Source organism: Poecilia latipinna, unplaced genomic scaffold, assembly GCF_001443285.1.
Source record: "Poecilia latipinna isolate Pla-1442-1.1 unplaced genomic scaffold, P_latipinna-1.0 Scaffold190, whole genome shotgun sequence".
NCBI lineage: Eukaryota > Metazoa > Chordata > Actinopteri > Cyprinodontiformes > Poeciliidae > Poecilia > Poecilia latipinna.
Window position 1 is genome coordinate 300038 of NW_015112806.1, and position 20355 is coordinate 320392.

The window sequence follows — 20355 nt, forward strand, 5'->3', positions numbered from 1 at the left end:
CATCCGAACAACACTGAAGTGTGTGTTTACATTTCAGGCTTTATCTATAACATAAGCATTTAATGATTTGAAAAATCCCAATACTTTTAAAGTTGTGCACTTATTGCTTTTAAAAGGAACTGAAGTTCCCCCCCTCCCCCCCTAAGAGTTAAACGATGAAGCACACAAATCTACAAATTTAAGATTCTTGTGGACGATGAGGTATGAGAACTTCTGACTTCCAAATGACTAAAAACGGTCCTTCCAACCATTCTTATATCCATGAAAAATATAATTTATTTCATTCATACCTCTAAAATATCTGTATATGTTCACCTGAGATTTATGCTATGGGAATGTACATTAACTGTAGTGTTTGCTAATTCATTTACACAGGTGACCTGATCTAGTGGATTGTATCTTCATCAACCAGAATGGGTAAAGTAAAATGTTCCGAACAAGTGTGGTCAAAAGACACATCTTCCTTATTCTAATTATAATTATTTTACATGCATGGCTGCAAAGATAAAGTGTGTAAGTCAGCAGATTTTTTTGCAACCAGAACAGGAAATGAGACGTCAATAAAAATACAGACACAACTAAGTGCTAAAATAATTTGAAAAACATGATAAAGGTTGTAGTTGCAGGTTTTTGCCACTAGATGACACTAAGGTTTCACTGAGCACACGAAACTATCACCATGGGAACTAATTCCCACTAGTTCATGTTCTTCATGAACTAATGATGTTCTTCATTAAATCATTGAATGTGCATCATTCTTAATGTTTCCATGTGTCATCAGCATATACAGGCATGACAGAGTCTAACCTGAGGTTCTATTTAGTTTGATAACAAAAGTGCTGTTTATTTCAGTGTGTACACAATAGGACAAACTCAAGCTGTGAGAAAATATATACAGGACATGAAATGTTATTTGGCACCATAAACAGGACATTTTTACTGATGATCAAAGTTAGACTTACAGGTAGCTACAAAATGCTCAAATAATATATCAGCGCTGACAAAGAAAGAACAAATCCTCAAATGCTTAATATTTTTCTTGTATACTGTTTCTATAATGTAGCAAGACAATGAAAATAAAATTCAGTGCTGTAGAGTTTTAAATGACAACCAAAAAAGAATATGTTAGGGGGAAAAAGGGAAATAATTAAATACTGTTGATCTACCTAACTTCATCTTCTGCTTTTCTTTTTGTTTTGCTTTTGAAGCTGGAAACTTATAAAAAACACAACAACATGGGATTGTTCAAATGACTTCAAGCTTGCCCTTCTTCCCATATCTGTTTCACATATAATTATCATCTTTAAAGCATATTTATAAGTTAGAACAGGAAAACTAAAGACTGTGCAGCTAACTTACAGCATCTCCTAAAGTACCATCAGTGAGCATAATAAATAACACATAGTGAAAAGTTAATAGTCTCAGTGTATTCAGCCAGTGAAGGATGTTTCTCAGTCATTGTCATAGATGCAGTCTGAAATGAGGAGAAAAAAAAAAAGTATTATAAAATAATTAATTGCAGAAATGTATTAATAAATTGATCAAAACTGATTTTATATACCATCTCCTCCAATGTCATCATAGATTTCTCCATCACTGTGGGAAAAACAAAACGATTAGATCATGTACTTTTTATTGGATGCCTTATTTTTGGTTTTTATATGTAAATATTTGCAGTACTTACTCCACCACATGGCTGGTTGAAACATAACCAACTGTAAAATGGAGATTTTTGAGTTTAGACAAATAGAACACGATTGCAGAATTGCACTGATAATGCAAAATAAATATTAATCAACAAAAAGAATAATGTTTTGAGTCTGACCCAAACAGTCACCCTCAGACAATTTGCGTCTGTGGGTGACAGAGCCTCAGATAAAAGGAAATTAGTGGGGAGGGCCAATGTCCACAGTCCACACTGTCTGACATTATCATGGACAGAGAGCTATAAAAGAAGTCACCACTCCAAAAGAGAATAGCATTATGCTGACTGTCAATTTATATTCGTAATAATAATAAAAAAAGAGGAAGACTACCACCATATTCTTCAACTTTTCGTTGAATCAAACGAAAGTTAAAATTTGGACATAATTGACGGGTTTCAACAAGGAAATGCTCCCAATCACACTTCACACCACTTTTGTATTAGATGAAGCAAGGCAACATTAGCATTTAGCCTTGACCAATGTCACGGTGAAAATTTGTGAACTGTGTGTTTCAAGCCAGATCCATACCAGGAAACCAACCAAATGAAGTTAACTTTACCATTTCTTACAATAAGAGGGGTCTAACTACACCAGAGCCCAATTATTGATGGCAACAAAATGTGTTTTCAAGGCGCAACCTCATAAAATACATCTAAGGTTGTACATATAAGATGACTATGTGGAGCACAATCAATAAGCTCACATTTCAAAATTCATTGAGGTTGTGTTGTATAATCATTGAACCCTGAAAAGGATGGTTAAAATGCATTCAAAGATGCAAACTTTCACTGGCACGGTGAGTAAATACTCACACTTTCCCTCCTCGTTCCGACAGACCATTTTGTCATCCTGAGCTTTGACAATCACGTCCAGTTTCTCTCCGGCTTTCAGTGGCAGGTCTTTCCCGCTCCACTTCTTGTTGTTGAGTGGGGAAATGATGGTCACCTGGTACAGGACCTGTATCTCCCCGTCATACTGAGACATAATCAAAACTGCAGTGTAAGCTGTGTTATTGTACAAAGTGTTTGACAAAAACAGTGGTTAAAATAGCAACAAACTTTGAACTTTTTCCTGAATTCCTTCTCCTCCTTCTCGAACTTTTTCTGTTTCTTTGGGTCCATGTCTTCAGCTTTGTTTTTGCCTTTCATGCCTGGGAGGCTTGACAGGTAAACACGTACAAGGAGGAGGATAAAACATGAATGGAAATTTAAACCTAGGTCCAACGGTTTTGTCATGAAACCAATGTAGTCGTACCTGCTGATGGGAGGAGGTGGAGGTGCATTTTGAGAGTCAACATCGTCGTATATCTCCTCATCAATTGGTGCTGCAGGCGCTGTGTAGCACAAGTAAAATGCTTAATTGATCTACAACAAACATGTGTTTTCAAGTTAAATGATACAGAGTGAAGGTGCAGTGCAATCTGAATAAATGAAGTAGTAATTAGCGTAAATATTAAATAGTGTAGTTCAGCAGAGGCTTTATTTAATACAGATAGGTTTCCACACACATAATCACCTTCAAATAATCAAAACAGATTAAATAAGACCTAATATTGATCTAACATCAGGCTCTATAAATCCAGCTAAAGCTTAAATGATAAAGACACGAATAACAAAGTGCTATTAATGAACTGAAGATTACCTGCATTCCCTGCTGCAGCAAACTGGTCAGGTGCTGGCAGTCTGGCTCAACAGAAATCATACGGTTAAAATTGTTAAAATGATATTAATAACTCAATCAATCCAAAAAGAAGCACCATGCATCTATATTACATGTTAGTCAGGGCTCATGTTTAAGCTGTTATTAATGCCTCAGCCTGCCATGCTGTAATCAATTGCATGCAAACTTCTCGTGATGATTTTTAAATTTACAGATTATAAGACATGCACACCCAAAAAAAAATTACTGTTAGATTAAAGCAGTCAGAACTGCAACTACCAGGCAACAAGTTAAAACGGTTTGGACTCATTCAGACCAAAGTGAAGTGGTTGATTTGATGCTGATCTGAGAAGGCGTGTTAAGATCTGAAGTGATTTCACGTGAGCTTTAAAGCAGCCAGTTAATGACTGAAATATTATAGATTAATGACAGTGGACAGAAGGTCTGTGATCAATCTTACTACGGAGCGCATTTTACACTTTAGAGCTGGGAGAACGTCTGTTTCGGTCAAAGATCCGCAGGATGCTGCGGGTCCTCGCCGGTGAGGGCTGGTTTTCAAGAGAACTGCAAAGCCACCCAAGAATAAAAAAAATGATTGAAACTTCTTTTCCTGGTTTATTCCTGTCACTTTCCAGGATGCCTTTGTTTCTGCTCGGTTCTGGCTCCTTATAAAAGGAATTCAAAGATGTTAAAAGGTAAATACTTTCTTAAATTAAGAACTGAATTCCCACCTGACTTCGAGGTTTGGATCAACTACGTCATCATATATTTCTCCGTCTTCTCCTGGTGGTGGCGGTAGGACAACTACCATGAAATGAATCAGAATGAGTCAGAATGCTTATAAGCAGCAACCTTAAATTAGATACAAAACATGTAATTCTGTGTAAAGACATACTTTAACAATTAGTGTAAAAATTTTACCTGCTGGCCCTTTCACACCTCTGCAGAAAGAAAAATTGCGTTTTTTAAAAAAAACATGTCTGTGACTGGCACAATAACAGCTTTTTAACCCATATAAAAACATCTTAAATGTTGTATTTTTTTTTTCTTAAAAAAGGAAAAATACAATAACTTGTGTAAAGGTCAGTCATGTTTTTGTTTCTAGAGTGAAGAACTAGTCTTGGGAAAGACGGCCTCTTGTTTCATCTGAAAAAGCTGCTTCTATGTGCAAACAGATTCTGAAAAATTTGGAAATATAATTTAACCTTCTTCTTACCCATTGTCTCCCGAGACTACGTCGATGTCGTCGTAGATTTCAGGTTCATATCCCAGCTGAGCAGGACGATTCTTCAAGGAGTTAAAATCAATTTCCACCAAGGTTGTCTTGACATAGCCAACTGCAGAAAGAAGAAACACTGATCATTTTGAGTCCTTGATTTTTAGTAAAGCTTTTAATGACAGCCAAAATGACTATTCATTGAAAGGATAAATATAATATTGGTTTAGAAGCAAAATAAGTCGCTCAAAATGCACGTTCCTGGTACCTGCTCCTGCCTTCCTAAACCAGAGACTCAATTGGATTTGGGAATAAGCATATCTGGAGCTCAAGGCCTGAACAAAGCTGGTAAAGGAAACATTGTGCAGATGATGACATGCCACATACTTGTTCCATCTGTTGTCCGTGCCAACCACTTCCCCTCTGGGTTGCCCTGGACGCGGACAATATCGAGCTGGTCTCCCTGCTTCAAAGCCAGGTCCATCTTGCCGCCTTTGCAGTCTGTAAGAGCTTTTCCTTTCTGAATGACCTCCAGGGGACCAGTCAACTATTAAACACAGACATACACATGGACACTGTTTTCAAAAAACCTTCCCAATGTCATGGAAATGTCTGTTTAATTTTGAAAAGGTTGTGTCATTTTCACCTACTTTAAACTTTTTCCTGGCTTCTTGCTCCTTCTTTTCTCGCTCCTTCTGCTCCTTCTTTGATGCCTCCAGTCGCCTTTTCTCCTCTTTGTCATCTTTCTTTTTTTCTTGGTCCCTTTAGATACAACAAATTAGAGGAACTCGTCAAAGCGCAAACAGTAAAGGTGAAAACAACATTATAAGTTGCATGTGGGATCTCTTTCCTAACTGATCTTTACCCTTGACTTACAATAAGACTGAAGTCAAGATGGTACATTATCAATCACCTTCAAGACAACAACCGTCACTAACAGGGACATGCTTCAGTCATTTGCTCACCATCGATCCTCGACATCTTCATACACTTCTTCGTCTTCATCATCATTTTCTTCCTGCGGAGAGGACGTGGATAAAAGAATACCAGAAAATATCAGAAATTTCCTTTTTGCCTTTGATTATTTGAAGCAAATCATTTTTACATGCCTTTTTAAACACATTGCCTGTACGTTTGCACAGTTTAGTGTTCCAAAAATGCAACAAAAAAGGCTGTACTGAAAAATTAGTAATTTTTGAAATTATTCAGACTTAGAAAGGCTTTAGAAGTGTTATTTTGTGGCAATTTTATCACCTAAACATTAATGGTTAAGCCTATCATCCACCAGACAGTCACTGGCACTCACCATAAGGTGCCAAGCTACGCCCTGAATTACTTCGCAATTTAAGGATTCCTGCACCCAAGAACATTATTGGAAAGTTGAGTGAAAAGAAAAAGTGTGGTCACAAAAGGTTCCTGCAAAAATTCCATGCAAAAAGGCCACAAAAGGCCATTTCAGAAGAATCTGGTTTTCCATTGAGTTCTGAGTCCAAGCATGAAAGATGAGTGAAAGAAAAAAGTATGCTAGATACTTTTGATAGATAGACAATTTTGGGACATGTGAAAATATCATATCAAAGAAATTCCGACTCAAGAGTTTTGGGGAGATTCACAAGGTGTAACTGGAGTAAGTGCATCAAGAGCCACCACACAAAGGCGTGTCTACAGCATTGCCTATGGTAAGCCACTTCTGAACCAGGAACGTCTCCCATTGGCTGTACGGTTGTTCAGTGGTCCAAAGGATGTTCAGCATTTTATTTGAAAATCAAGGTTCAAGAATCTAGAATGAATCGTGGAGAAGCAGTCCAGTGACTGCTTGGAGACTTTTGTCCATTTGGAAGAGGAAGATGGAGGCCTCTGACTCAACAACACAGATGACTTGAAAGCAACCAGGACTTTCTTCACATCTCCGCAGAGGTAAATGCTGATCGCCTCCATGCCATGCTGGATGGGTGTAGTAATTCATGCAAAATAGTTTCGGCCAAGTACCGAGTGCTCAAATTATAAGGTACATGGGCATAGTTTCCATTAGGCTGATACTGAAACATTATCCTCAGAAATATCAGAAATAAACAGATATAAACAGAGTGAGTCAGTTTAAAGAGTTTCACTGTTCAGATTGAAGTACTGAAGTAAATTATTATTTGAATTTATTTAAATCTACATCTGTAAGCAAATATAATAATGACAATATGTCTCACCTTTGCCCTCTGACTTGGGTGGCCTGTAAAACAGATGCAACATTAAAAGAGAAAATAAAATATATGGAGCAAGCAGTTTTACAATTGAAACGACTCTTCTCTGGCGACAAAACATTTTAGCTTCTGTTTTGTCAAAACATCAATTGAAAGGAAGTAACAAGAGCAGATATCACATGCAAATGACCAACTGAATGAGGTGTAAGGTTCATCAGCTTAAGTTTGTGTTATAGTTATTCACTCTCATGTGGAACAGAGTGAGAGCTCCGACACTTTGAATTACAATAAATGGATATGAACTTACTGAACACAGGAGGGGGTGGGGGAGGCGTATCATCTGACTGGTTCCTGGAGACCACAGTTAAGATTTAGCTGCTTTTCACTGCACATGTACTCAGATCACATAAAGCACAGTTTGTATCTTGTTTAGCAATGTGTTTGGGTTTTGCTGGACTTACATGGCGACATGTCTTGCAGGCAGAACTGGTGGTAGCGTTGGTGGGGCTTGAGTCTGTGGTGCATGGTTGGTCTGGTTGCTAGGTGCCACAGGAGTGGGTTTCTTAAAACCAGGACCTAATACAGATAGACGACAGAGTGTAAATTCATTCATTATAACGAACTTAGTCAACTGGAATGTTAACAAAAGTCTTTTCCAAAATTTTCAAAGGACAATAAATACATTAGAACTAATATGATGTAGAAGAATTCACAAATACTCAAGAAAACATCCAACTTTAAGGTTTTGTTAAAGGATTTTACTCCAAAAAGCCAGTACATATGCAGCTTTCCAAATCTTTCCCAGTTTATTGAAGTTTAAAATTTGACTAGAGGCTTGAAATATATAAATGTTTCGATTTAAACAAGGCTATGGTAGCCTTCACTTTATATTTAGTCCCTGTCCCTGCTGAAGGAAAGCATCTCCACACCATGATACAACCAACGCTCATAAAAATAAAATCTTCTACAACTTTGCTGTGTCCCTACACGGCTTGTGGCAAACTACAAACAGGACTTTTTATCTTTGTTTAACAACAGCTTTCTTCAGGCCACTCTGGTATGAGTAATGGTAAATGTGCATTGCTGCAGGAATAACATGTGCTATATTTCAGAATAATGCTCGACTTATTGCCTAACCATATCATGCAATATGGTTGCAACATAGAAACGGCACGTGCTGTGAGATGTGTTGCAGAAATGTTAGCTCCTTTCAGAGCCCCAGCTTAACAACCATGTACAGCAGCAAACATACACATAGTCGGTCCTCCGATAATTAGTCAAATTACTTCATCAAAAAGTAAATTCAAATGGAGTTTGCAGCTAGAAACAGAGTTTAGCGTGAAACGATCTATGTTTGCTGTAACTTACTTCCTCATGTGGTGAAACTAGCCCAGCTGTCAGAGGGGGGGAGTGGAGAAACTGGATGGGGAACTTGGCTGGGGAAAAATTGAGGAACCAAGTGTGTTTCTCTAATTTCTGCCTGTTTTTTGATGACTTTGGACGCAGAAGCATTTGTAAAACACAAGTTAGTTTTTGACAAACTGAAAACTTCCAATTAATGTTCTGTATTCACATTAATACAGAACAGGGGCCAAATGATTAATAGATAAAGTTGTCTACAACAATGGTGTTTTGGCGTCAACGTATTGTTAAAGAATCCAAACTTTACTTCTCTGCCAACTGACTTATAAATGTCAGTAAAACCACACAGACCCGTGAAGCAAGGCTTTTTCACACTTCTGACATGAACAAACTTTCACAACGCAACTATGTGCTTCTTGTGATATACAGGAAATGTCCTTGAGATAAAAATAAATAAATAATAAAATAAATAAGAGAGCTTTCTGCCTTTCAAGTGACAATGTACGCAAACATTTACTTTGTATTTTTAATTGACCAGTTTAATTGATCAGTTAAACTTTAAGAAACAGTTTTCATTATGTAGTGCGTTTCCTCAACAAAGACTAAAAACATCTTTGATTAGGAGAAAAAATATGAGAAATTCCTGCCTGTGGGACTATTCTAATGTCCTTGTTGCCTTCAAGAAGTTGCTTTTAAAACAATAAGCCTGTTAAAGTTATCTCTGATTTGTCTATGGTCAAATCAAGATATCTCTGATTTGAAGACATTGTAATAATAGTTATGTAATGTAATGTTATGTTATAGAAGAATAGTTATTCTTCGATAATTATGACCAGTTTTTAGTCTGGTAATTTCTGCTAATTCTGAGCTCCATTTAGATTGAGCTGTTTAAGGGACTCTTGTCACTTTAAATTCAAATAAGATGCTTCTAGCCACACCTCAGTGTTTACACTCGCATGTGAAAGTGGCTGCAAACAGATGTGCAATTATACAACTAAACATATTTGAAAAGCAGAAGTGGAGCCATATTGTCAATAAATGGCTGCGTGTTCTTTTAAGCTCTTGGGATGTGAGACCCAAATGGAAGTCTAAAAACTTGCAAAAAGTAAAGTTTACATTAAAAGTCCCTTTTAATTGTGCTTCTGAAATCAACTTACCATCTTCAGGGGCCTCTGCAGATCTTTTAATGTTATCTAGGTCTACTTTGGGAGGCCGATTTGGTTTAGCAGGAGGGGGACCCAAGGCCAAACTGTTGGGGAGAGGGTTGCGTTTTAAGCCTGGAGGAATGTCACCGTTAATACCGTTAGCCTGGGCAGTACCCTTCGATGGCTTCTTCAGGCTTGGCTTTTTGTGGGCAGGAGGTTTTTGGGGAGGAGTAGCGTTAACAGCAGTGAAGGGTGGTTTGTTGACCCCTCCACTCTCAGTCTGCTCAGATGGGTCCTTCTCCTTGTTGAACAAACTTTGAGCATTCTTGAAGTTGGTGGGGGGTTTTGGAGCAGTGAATGCTTGAGGTGACGGCTTGTTCACAGTGTCTGTCTTTGTTTCTGACTGCTCTTCATTCTGCTGCCACATTTTTAGAACGCTGCCGGGTGGCTTCTGATGCAAATTTGGTGTTTTGGGCGCCGTTGGGCCGGTGTTTGGCGTAGTACCCCCACCACTGTCTTCTTTCATCCAGCTGTGCTTGGTGTTAAGCGCTCCAGGGGGTTTTGGGAATACAGGTTTGGTTTCAGGCAAAGTGGAGTTGACTGGAGGTTTGTTGAAAGGAGTTTTCTGTATTGACCCTTTAGCTTCAGCAGCCTGTGAAAATTGTGACTTCAGTGGTGTTTGTACTTTATTAAAAACCGGAGGTCTGTTGGTGGCGGTGTCATCCAGGGAGTTGGCAAACTTGTTTGCCAGAGCCTTAGCTTTGTTTGGCTCATGTGCGTCTGAGTCACTTTTAATCAATGGTGTGCTTTTCGGAAAAGGTGGCTTGGGGGTACAGTTTATCGCACTGCCCGAGAGGCTCTCCAGAACCGGCTTCTTTTGTATGCCTGGGCCAGAGGACAGCGTCGGTTGCAGGGATGGCTTAGGACGTCCAACTGGAGTGGAGTCATCAACGCTTGCTCCGCCTGCTTGGAATCGAGCCATCATGGCCTTCACATCAGTCTTGTTTGCCTGAAACAAAAAAAGAACAAAAAAAACAAAAACATATGAACAATGTATGTTTGGAATATACAGTTGAAGTTCTTGAAAATGCACACATTATGCTGCTTTTCAAATACAACTTCCTGTTTCATTTAGCGGGAGTTTGACAGAGATGAAAAGATTCACAGAATTACGAAGCGGCGAGACTGAAGATGTGCAGAAATTTACAGCAGGATAAGGTTATAAAACATTCTTCAACTTTTGAACATCTCTCAGAGCACTTTTTATTAATATGTATAGTACGCTCAGGGATGTGTCTCTTCAGCAAGGAAAGGAAAGCTTGTCAGAGTTGCATGATAGATACATAAAGCTAACTGCGGATAAATACAAGAAGAAAGCCCATTAGAAGCTATAAAAGACAGCACTACAACAATTCAAAGACTCCCAACAGCCAGACTTACAATGGAAATCTTTATTTTAAGACTTGAAAATTGAAGGTCACAGTTGCTCTCTCTCTCTCTATGACTCAGCTTGAGCTATTTTCAAAGAGAAATGTGCTAAATTCCCTATCCCTGAGTGGGAAAAGCTGTTAGAAACATACTGCAGTAGCAGCCAAATGTGGTTCTGCATCATTCATGCAGATTTTTAATTCCAAAATAAAACTTAAAGCCATATGTCCGTCCACTTCACTGTAACATGCTACTTTACCAAATACTAATAAAAATACTGCTTTAACATCGACAGACATAAATAGAAACCAAAACTGCAGGTCAAAGAAAACGGGATATGCTGTGCAGACACATACCGACAGATAAAAGTTCAAAAAGGAACAGAAAGTTGCAAAACTGAGAAAAACACCCTGTTTCCTCCATGTCTCATCGTCAACTACTTTTAACATTGGATTTTGGGCTTTTTCTCTTGCCACTTGTTCCCACAGTCAGTTTCTTTTTTTCTGTGTTAGGTCAGCTACTCTAGATTCGAAATAAGTTCACAAAGACCATGCCACAACTTTGAACGAGTGCTTCAAACATGTTCAACTGCCAGTAGAGTTGAAGACGGCTGTTTGTAAAGGGGTCAAGAGAGTGGTATGAATTTCTCTTTCATTTCACATCTTTCACGTGGCCTGGTTAACTTTAAATGCTCACAGTATCATCCCTGCAGACAGATGTGATGCATGTCAGACCGTCTTAGGACTTAGTTTGCGAAGGTTAAAATCTAAAAGTAGAAGAAGTAAAGGTTTTTGCTTTGGAGTCGGTCATCTTTAACGTAGGAACTGTGACGTGTTCAGTTGCAAAAATGAAAGGATTACAAGTAAAAGGTGATTCGAAAAACACTGCAGTGCAAAAAGTGGATGAGTGAAAGTATACTTTCATGACAAAAAAGGCCACCTAAAGGTAGAGGAGTGTGTTTATCTGCTTTGAGCTTTTCAAAGTATTCAGGCCCCTTGAATATTTTCACATTTTCTCAGGTCATAATCACAAGTACTTCTTTCAACTTTGTGTGATGGACCAGTATAAAGTAGAGCTTACCTGTGAATCAGAAAATAAATTATACATGTTTTTCATTACTACTATTACATTTTTACAAGTAAACATGCAACATAGAAACGTGTACCATTTCAAGGACATGAATACTTTTTCGAGGCATCGTGGAAAACAAAAGAACATTTACTTCTGGCTAGTTGGTCTTGACTAATACAGGTTTTCAATGCAGATACTTCTCAAACCACAGTTTGCACCAACTTCCTGGACTCTCTTTGTAAACACATGGTGTGAATTGCAGATGGACAGAAAAACCCCCCTCACCATTTTTTTAATGTTTAAGTTTCGGTCTGAAAGAAGATGTGATCGGATTTATAACAAGGTCCTGTTAGCCCTGGCAGGACAACGATTGTGCCACGTAAAATGATTTTTAAACATTTTTACACTAACCATGAACCTGATAAAGGGTCATTGTCCTATTATCCTGTTTTGAAAGAACCAGGTTGTAATTCAAATGTGCCATGTCCGTATCCATCACATTGCCGACAAAAGCACAACAGTTGTCTCTCCCTCGAGGGTCAGTCACACAGCTGTGCTTGCATATTTTTTTTAAATAGACTGGGTGACTGGCTGAGCAGCAGCAACAGAAGCCGCACCTATTTTAATGAGACTTGTTTGACTGGAGCCACAGTCACCTAACCAGGAAGCAGAGATAAGAGCCTGGAGATGCAGAATTGCCTCTGATCCAGCTGTAGTGCAACGAGAAATACGGAAAGCTCCACAGTGTACTCTGTCAGGGTGAACGGGAAGTCAGAGCAAGGTGAACTTCATGTGGAACATTGCATAAGATTTACATCTAAATTCTTTATTCATGGATATTAATGTTTGAATTGGCTATTTTTAACCAACTGTTTTTATGAAAACAAGAAAGGAACTCTCAGGTCTTTGATATAAAGAAAATAGTGTTTTTATTATTATTATTGTTATTTTGACTTCTAAAGTCAAAATAATTTACTTTTGACTATAACATTTAAATGCCCCTAAATTTAATCACCAAAATATTCTGAAAAAACAAAGTTTTTTTCAGAATTAATAATAATAATTAATAATATACTAAATTATTAATAATATACCTCAAATTATTAATTTTAACAAGAGTAATACAGCCTTTTCTACTAAAATGCCACCATACATGTCACCTAACAGCTTATGTATTCGGCTATCAAAAATATCTACAGTATAGGAAAAAGGTATTATTTTTCCACTTAAACTATTCATAGACATTTTGTCCTTCTGTTGTTTCTGATTGCTTTACGTCTGTGTGAAATGGTGCTTTATTATCCTGTTAAAATTGTACATGGCTGTCAGTTAGCTACATTTCATGTTACTGAGATTATGGCTCAGTAACTCAGTGGTTTAGTGCTAGAGGATTAAACAGCTATCATCATGCATTCGGGTTTCAAGCAATCAGTGTGTCTGTGGTTACCCGGGTGAAAGAATAAATGTAGAAGCTATATATTTAAAACTGCTCAAATTTTCACCTCCATGGCGTACATCAGCACGATGCCCGCTTCTCCACACTTCTGTGAACTGCAAGTCAACTGGCTGAGAAACGTCTACTACTCTGTCCCTTGCTTGAAAAGAAGAACAAATTCAGAAAAATTTCTGGTTGCAAAAACTATGGATAATCAGCAAGGACGGTAAAGGAGAACAACACATCAACTCCTTGCAGTGATGCAATCGGCAAAGAGTAGAATGGTCATGAGGTGAATAAAGGTGTAATCACATCAGCGCTGTTTAGTCCACTTTAATCAAACTGTAGTTCATTTTGCTAGAAAGTTTGATTCATTTGGGGAGGTGTGAACGGACAATCAAACCCTAATTCAAACCAAAAACGCAAACTGTGATCTAAAAACCTAGGTCTCGGTTCGGTTGAAGTGAACTCTGGCACCTATTCGCAGTTCAGCATTCGCAGATTCGCCTATCCACAGATTTTTCTGTCAAACATATCTCCAAGCTGTTCATGAAAAAATGCCTATTTGCTGATTTCTTTCACAAATATCATTAAAAAAAAATGTAGCCTGGCAAGCTGAAATACCAAAGCTGCCAATCCAGGAGCATTGCTCACTTTTCTTAGCACTGATTGACTATAACCCCAAAAGATAAGACTTTAGATGTTAGCTTCTGCAGTACAGTGCTATGATGGTTTCCACTGCGTGCAGTCGTATCCATAGACTTTACCTATTTCGCAGGCTGCTGCGAAATAGCTAATTTTGTGTATTTTTTGTGCTTGTTTGTTACTCAAATTATTAATCCACCAGTGGTAGTGCATGCCACTCAAGTTTCAGGGTCAATATCACTGCTCTGTTCTTGCCAGTAACATCTCTCAGCTTATAGAAGCATCTTCAGACCAGCATAAAGCAATATAAAATAAGAGGATGGTAAAAAAGAAGTTTCCTCCTGTAACTTCCTCTTCTCCACCACAGACATCTATAACTTGCTTAATGTATTCTGTGCCAAACTGTTGCACATGTCACTTCTCTTAAAATGTGTAAACTGCAGTTGCAATTTTGTAAAAACCTGAGGGCTTTGTGACATACTGGAAACCCCTCCCACTATACAGTGACAGTGAGCACTAGGTTATTAATAACTAAAATAATATTAGATGCATCATATGATTGGTTAGATATGTGTGTGGTTTGGATTGGAATTGATTTTTGACATGTTAAATGTGGTTTACTGCCCCAGGTACCGATTTGTCAGGGAGAAACACAAGTTCATGAAATAAAAAATGTAGCTGTCATTTACATTCTAAGATGCTTAGAATTGCTTTTTCTAATGTTCACTTAATGGGGGCAAGGGATTGTTGGAAATGATTGCCTTACAACATGGTTAGCTATTGATTCAAGATTACTTTTTTTAAAGCTTTTTTAGGGACATTTAGACCAGCCTATGTTGAGACCTGTGTGAAGACCTCGACCTTGTCAAACCTGGACTAGGTTAATCCGTAACGGACAACTCATTTTTAAAAACAAAGTTTTGTGAAACATGTTTGTAAAAAATAAAAACAAGATCGGTCCTTAGATTTCTCCAGAAATTTCTGTGGAAATCTAATGACCGATCTACCACATGGCTCAGTGGAAGGGCAGGTGGATCAAATAAAGAGGTTGCAGTTTTCAACGCAGTTGCCCCTCCTTCGATTCACAGCTCTGGGCTATTTGCAACATGTTTTTCCCTTCGCTCTCTGCCTTTCTTCCTGTTCAGCAAAAACCTTTTAAACTATTTATTTTGGAAGGAAGCCAGTATATTCTGGGTGTGGAATGAGAGGATTGCACTGAACGTCATTAACACAGGAACTGCCGTAATAATTATAACTTCATAATTTTTTTTTATGCAGAAAATATGGTTTAGGAGTCACGAAGAACCTCATAACTTCTTATAAGTCTTCTCAAAGCTGAGAAGACTTTGGAATATAACATGAGTTTTTGCTGTTTTTGCAGATAACAGTAAAAAGGCTGTGTCAATAGAAGCTCCGGTGGGAACTAATCTGTTGAGATCTTTCTAAATCTTTCTAAAGACCCATGATTTCTGTTTTAACACAGATGAAAACCAACCTGTAGGTCAAACTGAAAATAAAAGTATCAAATATTGACATAAATTGGGATAATCCATACTTCTCATTATGTTGTTTTAAAAGTAACAACTTTTTCCATTGCAGTCATATTTCTGTTAGCAAAATATGAAGTAATGTCCGATTAATTTGAATTGTGACTAATGAACTCTTATTTATAAAATTACCCCTTATCAAAACACACCAAGCTCCATCGGACGGTCAGGAGAAAAGGTATGATTGGTCAAAGATTAATTTCTACTCACCATCTTTACACCGACAGTCCCAGGCAGTTCAGCTCAGTTGAAGTCAGTGGACAAAAGTGTTTGGATCTGCGTCTCTCCGCGAGGTTCTGCTGGTGCTGAAGAGAAACAAAAGCACCGAAGTGCAAAGGGATACTGAGCAACAAACACAGAGGAACAAACTGCGTGACACTGAGGGTTTTTTTTTTTTTTCTTCTAGTGGGTGGACGCGAGTTCTGGTCGTGACATAAGCATTTGTCTACAACAACTTCCTCTCTAAGTTGTACGTGTGTGCGTTGTGAGAATGTGAGTGTCGCAGAGACTCTGTTATCTTTGGGTTTTGATCTCATGGATTTGCCTACCAGTGGCGAACTCCCCGCACTTTCTCCACTGTGCTTTGTAACTGATGTTCACTCAGTCAAAGATAGGTAAATAGCCAAACAAAACAAAAATAGAGTTCAGTAAAATCAAGCACATGACACATTAAGGACACTGTATCCCTGCCAACCGTATTAAGTATTACAAAAATGATTCAATAATTCAGTAGCAAATCAATCTTTAGTGGGCGAAAAAGTGCAGATTTTTTTCAAAGTTAAGTTGTGGTTTTAGCTCTTTGAAGTTGTAGTGACAGAGTCATACACAGTGAGCCACTGCAAGAAAAGCCATTAAACTAAATGCATGCGTCCGCCTTGTGGTTGCTGATAGCAAAGTGAACTTAACAGTGCATTGTCAAGTTTACACCAACAAAAAAAAATAAATAAATAAAGCAGATACTAAAGTTACAACATATAAGAAAAATGTGGTGAGCCAAAGCACTGCTACAGGTCAAAGGTTATGATGCAATATGAAATCAAACCACCACTTGTTTATTAAAGCTAGCATTAGCAATGTAGGAGAGCTATCTGGTACAGGAAGCTGAAAATGGCTCCATTAAGCCATTTCTTCAAAAGTAATTAACTATAAATAAATGAGTATTGGTTTTTCCTTCATGTCGACTAGCGAATATACCAAGAAACACACATGTAATTCCTGTATGTACAGTCACTGGTATATCATCTGTAAATCCAGTCTGGGTAAAGTTCCTTGATTTTCCTTCTCAGCTGTTTTCAACATAAAGAAATAATAATCATTATCCAAAGTGCATTTTAATCAATTAATAACAGAAAAATGAAAGAGTGATATCCACAGTTACACAACAGCGAATAACAGACCAGATGACATGATTTAAAGAAGGGGTTACATTTTACGTAACTGGTTACGTTTTTGTATATGTGCGACTTTTTATTAAGTCAGTCATCAACTGAAATTTGTTTGAATTCAAAAACTTTTTATTATCATCTGAGGCTCACATAGTGGCCCAGACGATTCATCCAATTCACAGCAACTCTGACATAAACCCAACACTCGTTTTAGTATTAAATCAGTTATAAATTTTTTTTCCCACATTTGGGCTTTCAGTGTTGCTCTGCAGCTGATTCTCTTTTTCAAAATGCAAAATGTTTAACAAACAGTGTCAGTTTTGCAAGAAACCAAAGTGAGGACCAAAATATACTGTAGTTAATGATTAACTGAGTGTGTGAGCAATACAGAAGGGTGAACAAACATTGACAGCGTGGGAAAGCTAGTGGATGTGATACAATTACACGTTATTTTCAAGATATTAAAGTTCTATATATGCTCAGAAATACAATAAAACAGGCAAACATGGTCACAATGTTGTCAAAATGCTCCTGAAATTGTGCTATGTAGCAATATTATACAATACATGCTAAGAGATAGTTAACTTTCATTTTCTACTGTGGCATTTTTTTTTAGCTGAGAAAACCTATAAAATACTCTGAAGAACAATGAATGAGTTGTTTGGCAGATAATGAACTAAAAGAAATATCTTTATTTAAAAACAGCTTTGCTACATTTCATGCTTCCTCATTACAAAATTAAACTGTGGTGGGGCATATTTATTTTCTTCAGTTCAATATTAATTAATTATTTTTTTTTTAGGTCAGAACAGATGTTTATCATGAGACGTTAGCATTCTCCAATTTTAGCCCAGTAAAGATTACAGTGAATTGTTATGTGCAGAATCTGGACAAAAAGGCATTTGGCTCTTTTGCTGCTCCTCGGGTCTTTTACCGTCTGAACACGTCTTCCTATTTATCTGGACCACAGAAGGTGAAATGTAACAAGATGTAAAATTAGCTGGAGCGGCTCAGAGTGGCTTTCTTTCTTGCTCACCCTTCTTACTTCTTCTTCTGCATTTTTTCATGGTTCTCTTTTTGAGGGTTTTGTGTATGTTTTTTTTATGTTTATTTAAAACCTACAATTTAGAGCAGAGTTTACTTTTCTCTCACAATTTCTCCCCCTTTTGTCTGGGTCTTAATTTCTCTCTTAACTGACTGCATTGTTTCTGTTGTATTTTAGTTTAATTAGATTACTGTCTGCGGTGTATCCTTTATTGCTTTTGTCTAACTCCATTGTTCAGTTAGTTTTCCCATGTTGATGCTTCCACTTATTCTGGTCTTCTTCACCTCTTGTTGTATTTCGTCTTCCATGGTTACTATTAGCTTTTTCACAAACCTTAAAGCATCTATTGGTTGGTTTTCTTTAGAGTTCCCTCCAGATGTATCCTGCCCAGTTGCTTTTTTCACTTTCGGATTACAGTAACTACTTCCATCCTCATTTATCTGTCACACTTGATGATGGACTTTTCCAAGATTTACACTGCACTAAATGTTTGTCAGCACCTCCAGTACAAAGGTGCAAAAGTTTTGAAAAAGATTAACACCTCCCGACTCAACATTTGACAGTAAACAGATGTGCAATTATACAACTGTATATCTTTGAAAAGCAGAAGAAGAGCATAACCATCAAGAATGCAGCAAGTGTACGGTGAACGGTAAGTCAACAGCACAACTCTTGTCTTTTCCAGTAGCCATTGTACAGCACATACATAGCTGACCAAACAAGCTGGAGCTCTGCTTGGGTTGCAAGGTGACAGTCTTGGCTTCAGTTTGCTAGTTGAGACCCAAATGGAAGTACAAAAGTGTGAAAAAAGTGGTTTATATTAGGGCATGGCACAAAAATATGGAATGTTATACTGCTGTGATGTAGAAACAGAAAACAGGTTTGTTCCAAGCCTTCATAGACTGCGGCCCCCTCAAGTACAGGAAAGCTTTAGCTTTCATATAGAGAAACTTGTGTTTGTGTTATTTTCCTGGGAGACAGCAGAGACCAGAAGCTTGATCTGGCACAGCTCTCAAAGATTTCCTTCAGAACAAAATAACTACGACTCTACGATAATCTAACCCAGCTTTCCAGATGAACCCTTCTTTATTGCTGTCATTTATTAATATTCCTGACCTGGCATAGGAAAGTCACCTTTTGTGAACCGTAGCTCAATTCAGCATTGCACTCCACATAGAGAGGCTTCCTACTGCCTGGCTTCATGAGGCTCTCTGCTTCCTCTGAGGGGGCTCAGTCCCAGATGGTTGCCACAGTATTCAATATTCATTTATTTTTTTATTTTTTGGGTCAGAACAGATGTTTATCATGAGACGTTAGCATTCTCCAATTTTAGCCCAGTAAAGATTACAGTGAATTGTTATGTGCAGAATCTGGACAAAAAGGCATTTGGCTCTTTTCCTGCTCCTCGGGTCTTTTACCGTCTGAACACGTCTTCCTATTTATCTGGAACGCAGAAGGTGAAATGTAACAAGATGTAAAATTAGCTGGAGCGGCTCAGAGTGGCTTTCTTTTTTGCTCACCCTCCTTACTTCTTCTGCATTTTTTCATGGTTCACTTTTTGAGGGTTTTGTGTATGTTTTTTTTTAAATGTTTATTTAAAACCTACACTTTAGAGCAGAGTTTACTTTTCTCACAATTTCTCCCCTTTTTGTCTGGGTCTTAATTTCTCTCTTAACTGACTGCATTGTTTCTGTTGTATTTTAGTTTAATTAGATTACTGTCTGTGGTAATCTAATTAAACGGTGCACCCTAATCTTTGCACAGTCTTTAAGCAGACCTTCACCAGTTATTGCCAGACTGTGAAGAGGTCTCAGCCGCCATGTTTCTCTCTTAAATCACTATCAGAGGTACCCTAACTGGAAAGACTTCAACGGGTTTTTTTATGAGGTCCAGGTGGCTACTTCATCAGCTTCTCTGTGAGACAAGATGATGAGGTGCCTCTGTTTTTCTTCTCTTAGACAAGTTTTTACTGAACTCCTGTTTTTATACTTTAAATCAAAACAAACTCCGGATTTCCAAAGCAAAGTTGGAAGAGTTGCTGCCAGCCATAACTCCACATTTTGAGGACCAAAGTTGTTTGGTCCTCAAACAAGATTTGTTTTAAAAAAACAAGATTTGTTTTAAAAAAAAGCACATTTTTTTAAAACAAATCTTTTTTTAAAACACATTTTCAAGCAAAGCCTAACTTACATTTATAGAATTGCAACACTTCAACATGAGCCTCTTCTCTTCATTTACTTTATACAATGAATGTGCTTGAGACAAATTGGACAGAAGTGCTGCCAAAAATCACAGCCCCCTCCTCCGCCTTGAGTACTCCCTCTCTCCCCTGCTGGAAACAGCAGGTAAAATCAGAGCAAAAACAGTTTCACATACCAGAAGGAGGTCAAGAATCTGTTCGTCATTTCTTTTGTCAACAAAACACTCCTTTTCTTTTTCTGTATCAAGTTTTTATTTTAAAATTTCTTACATATTTCTTACAGATTGTAAAATTTTCTTTTTACTTAATTCTTAGC

The 20355-nt window shown here is 37.7% G+C and overlaps 1 protein-coding gene across 2 annotated transcripts; it reads right to left on the reverse strand.

Annotated features, from left to right (window-relative positions):
* Positions 1-441: 441 nt before the first annotated feature.
* fyb1b (FYN binding protein 1 b) lies at positions 442-15898 on the reverse strand. 2 transcript variants are annotated; one of them, XM_015030733.1, is made up of 19 exons: positions 15620-15898; positions 9296-10292; positions 7238-7352; positions 7084-7127; positions 6783-6805; positions 5547-5599; positions 5232-5343; positions 4969-5128; positions 4582-4702; positions 4287-4306; positions 4097-4169; positions 3843-3929; positions 3348-3388; positions 2961-3039; positions 2765-2864; positions 2519-2681; positions 1685-1715; positions 1562-1596; positions 442-1474 (listed from the first exon to the last, which is right to left on the reverse strand). In XM_015030733.1, exons 1-19 carry the CDS (start codon positions 15620-15622, stop codon positions 1452-1454), a joined length of 2280 nt encoding a protein of 759 aa, XP_014886219.1. In that variant the 5' UTR covers positions 15623-15898; the 3' UTR covers positions 442-1451. The 2 variants fall into 2 exon arrangements, with proteins under 2 accessions (XP_014886219.1, XP_014886220.1); XM_015030734.1 differs by lacking the exon at positions 3843-3929.
* Between the last annotated feature and the right edge of the window lie 4457 nt (positions 15899-20355).